Genomic DNA, 3,355 nt, shown 5'->3' with positions numbered 1-3,355 from the left:
AGTTTCAAGCATAAGGAATAGATCACAATTGGATTTTCCACAGGGTATATGACAGTGAGCTTAGCCCATGAAAGAAAGTTTACTTGTAGATAACAAGTATTGCACAATTTAGTGAGGTGCATGGGACCAATGGAGAATGACTGTAAGCATTAAAGGCAAGTATATGCTAGGTCTGAGTGGGATTTATTCAAAATGCGGCATCCCTGCATGCCAGTCCAGTTGTAGTAACACATTCTTGTTTTATAAAGATGCCCCTACATGCTCCAGATATCCAAGTTATCAACAGATCTTACCCAGTTATCAGTAGATGCCAATGAGTGGCTTGGTTTGAATTCTATAGCTGATTTTCAAATTCTCATGGGCTGATAGAAAGTTCATTTGATTTGTAGGGTATTTATGGATTTAGGAACAACAGAATCATCAACAAGTTAATGAGGAAGGGAAAGGCTGAAAGTGGTGAATGAGGGCAAATCTGAAAGGTAGAATGAGACTAGAGGACTGAAATCAGCTGGCTGAAAAGGACTAAAATTCAATAGAAGGAAAATAAAATTTGCAGGAAACAAAAGAAAAAGATAGAAATGAAATTAAACTAACAACAAAATAAAATGAATTCTAACCTACTCAGGAGGTAACCACCATGCGATGGCTACTGGAAGTATCTCTTTAGATGTTGGCCATTAACAGGGAGATTTTCATTCTCTCCCTATAACATTTTGAACATGTAAGTCCCTTGACCAATTTTTTCAACAACTTGGAATGGGCCCAGCCATAGGTGTTGGAATTCTGTGTGTTTGCCTTTTGGCTCACTTAGCTTGTCCCATTTTAGGACTAGCTCCCCTACTTGGAAATCCTTATCTCCTGCCAAGTGATGATCAAACGATTTTTTTACAATCATTTGGTGATTTTTGAATTTAATTCTGGCTCTATCTCTCAATTATTCTAGCCTCATCAGTTGGTTGATCCTTTCTTGGAGGTTGAAGGGGTTCCTCTTGAAGCTTGGGAGAGCTGTAAGGAGGGAAGGGTAACATTTGGAGGCAAGATGGCTTCCTATCCATAGACGAGGAATTATGGGGAGTTTCCTAATGCCACTTTAGGGGTAACCCTATCGGCCCAAAGGGCATTTATTAGGGTGTCGTGCCAGTTCCTCTAGTTGTCAGTGATGGACTTGCAGATTATGCAGATAAGGTTTTTATTTGAAGACTCTGGAACTTCGTTTCCTTGGTAGTAATAGTTTGCTACATACCTTATGTGGAGTTATTTATCAGTATCAAACTCAATCAATTTCAATGATGAAAAGTAAGAAGCGTTATCAAATATGAGAGTGTCAAGGATGCCATACCTGTTGATAATGAATTTCTCAATGAATGACATTACCTCATCTTCGTTCACCTTCCGAAGCGGGATGGCTTCAGTCCATTTGGTGAAGTAATCAGTCACTGTGAGTATATACTTATGCTACTATGAAGAGTTTGGATTGATCTCATCTATGACGTCTAGGCCCCACTGCTGGAACAGTGGATAAACCATAACAGGCCTGAGGGAAACAACAGGCTGTCTTTCTCGTCCTGTGGCGGTTTGACACACCATGCATTTGTGAGCGTAGGTATGCGAGTCTCTGAACACTGTGGGCAAATAATACCGAGCACTTAATATTTTGTGAGCAGTGGTCTCTCTACCGTAGTGACCACTTGCTGAGCCGTTGTGCATTTCTTTCAATACATGGTCAACATCATCCTTCTCCAAGCACCTCAGCGAGATCCCATCATGATTTTTTCTGTATAAGACGCTGTTGGCAAAATGATACAGATTGGATTTCAATCTGAGTGCTCTCCTCTGTGATGCATCCATGTGTTCAAGACATGATCCCTGCATTAGATAGAAGCGTATGTTGTAGTACCATGACTCAGGGTCCAAAAAGGCTTCCGACGTTTCTCGCTCATACATCAACACTTCATTACTCCATAAGAGCTCCTCCCTGAGTTCCATTTGTACAAATTGCATGCTCAACGTTTCTAGTTCTTCAGATGCCCCTCCTCTGTCTGTCAAGGCTTCTGCCACTACCCTGCAAAGTCCCTGCCCTCGAACTATTTGTGTCAACTTTATCTTGAGGTCGAACTCTTGAAGGGCGGTTATCCAATTCCCTCTTCGTTCACCCATTTCCTTTTGCACGAAGAGGGCTCTTAAAGCAGGAGGGGAATGATTACTTTGGTCTTGGAATTTACTAAATAAGTGCAGAAATGCTTTACGACCTTGAAAACTGCATAACCTTGTTTCTCCACATCTGGGTAGTTGAGTTTTGCCCCTTGGAGATTAGAGCTCATATAAGAAATAGGGACTTCATTGCCTTTGCTGTTTTTCTCAGTGAGTATTGTGGGATATGAAACATCAGAAGAAAAAGTGTACAAGAAGAACTCCTTGTCGAAATCGAGGCTGACCAATGCAGGAGCTTCAGCAATGGCTTCCTTGATTCACCAAAATGCTTCCTTAGCTTCATTGCTCCATTTATACACAACGTCTTTTTTCATCATCAGCTGCATGGGGCGCACTATTTTTGTGAAGCTTGAGACAAATTTTCTAACGAAATTAATCCTTCCGAAGAAGGATTCTGTGCCTTTTTTATTGGCAGGGGGTTATATTCTCATGATGGTCTGTATTTTTTTAGGATCAATAACAATCCCTTCTTTAGAGAGGATATGACCCAATAGTTTCCCCTCTATGACTGCAAAGATGCTCTTCTTGGGATTCAATGAAATTCCATACCTTCGACATCTTTCGAAAATCTGTGTTAGGTGAAAAATATGATCCCTTCTGTGATATGAATACATAGTGATGTCATCCATGTAAACCACTACTAATCTATTCATCAACCCTCAGAAAGCTATGTCCATATCTCTCTAGAATGTGGTGCCCACGTTAATGAGCCCAAAAGGCATTTTACGATATGTGTAGGTGCCCCATTTAGTGTTGAAGGTTTTCTTAAGCTGATCCCCATGAGATACCAATACTTGATTATATCCTGAAAACCCATCTAATAGGGACAACATTTCAGACCTAGAAATGCACTGAAGGATCTTTTCCATAGAGGGGACAGGATAGTTATCCTTTTGAGATGGTTTGTTCAGGGTTTTGAAATCAATCCACAGCCTGATATCTCCATTTTTCTTTCTTACTAGCACGAGATTGGCTACCCAGTGGGTGTGTCTGATTGGGAAGATGATTTTATCATCCAACATCTTCTTTAATTCTTTCTTCACCAATGGTTCTAGGCTTGGATGCATCTTACGCAGCTTTTGTTGGTAGGGCCTGGCCTCCTTTTCCAAAGGGATTACATGCTGCATAACACTAGTATCAAATA

At 40.7% G+C, this 3,355-nt stretch overlaps 1 protein-coding gene across 1 annotated transcript; it reads right to left on the bottom strand.

Moving 5' to 3' along the window:
• Positions 1-1,458: 1,458 nt before the first annotated feature.
• LOC149201838 (uncharacterized) lies at positions 1,459-2,769 on the bottom strand. Its single transcript, XM_089401382.1, has 3 exons — positions 2,761-2,769; positions 2,205-2,462; positions 1,459-2,073 (listed from the first exon to the last, which is right to left on the bottom strand). Exons 1-3 carry the CDS (start codon positions 2,767-2,769, stop codon positions 1,459-1,461), a joined length of 882 nt encoding a protein of 293 aa, XP_089257508.1.
• Positions 2,770-3,355: the final 586 nt, after the last annotated feature.

Source organism: Pinus tabuliformis, chromosome 2_1, assembly GCF_031772625.1.
Source record: "Pinus tabuliformis cultivar Carrire ecotype Pingquan chromosome 2_1, CPIR1, whole genome shotgun sequence".
Classification (NCBI taxonomy): Eukaryota; Viridiplantae; Streptophyta; class Pinopsida; order Pinales; family Pinaceae; genus Pinus; species Pinus tabuliformis.
Note: the sequence above shows the minus strand (reverse complement) of the source record. Positions and strands in the feature narration are given on the sequence as shown.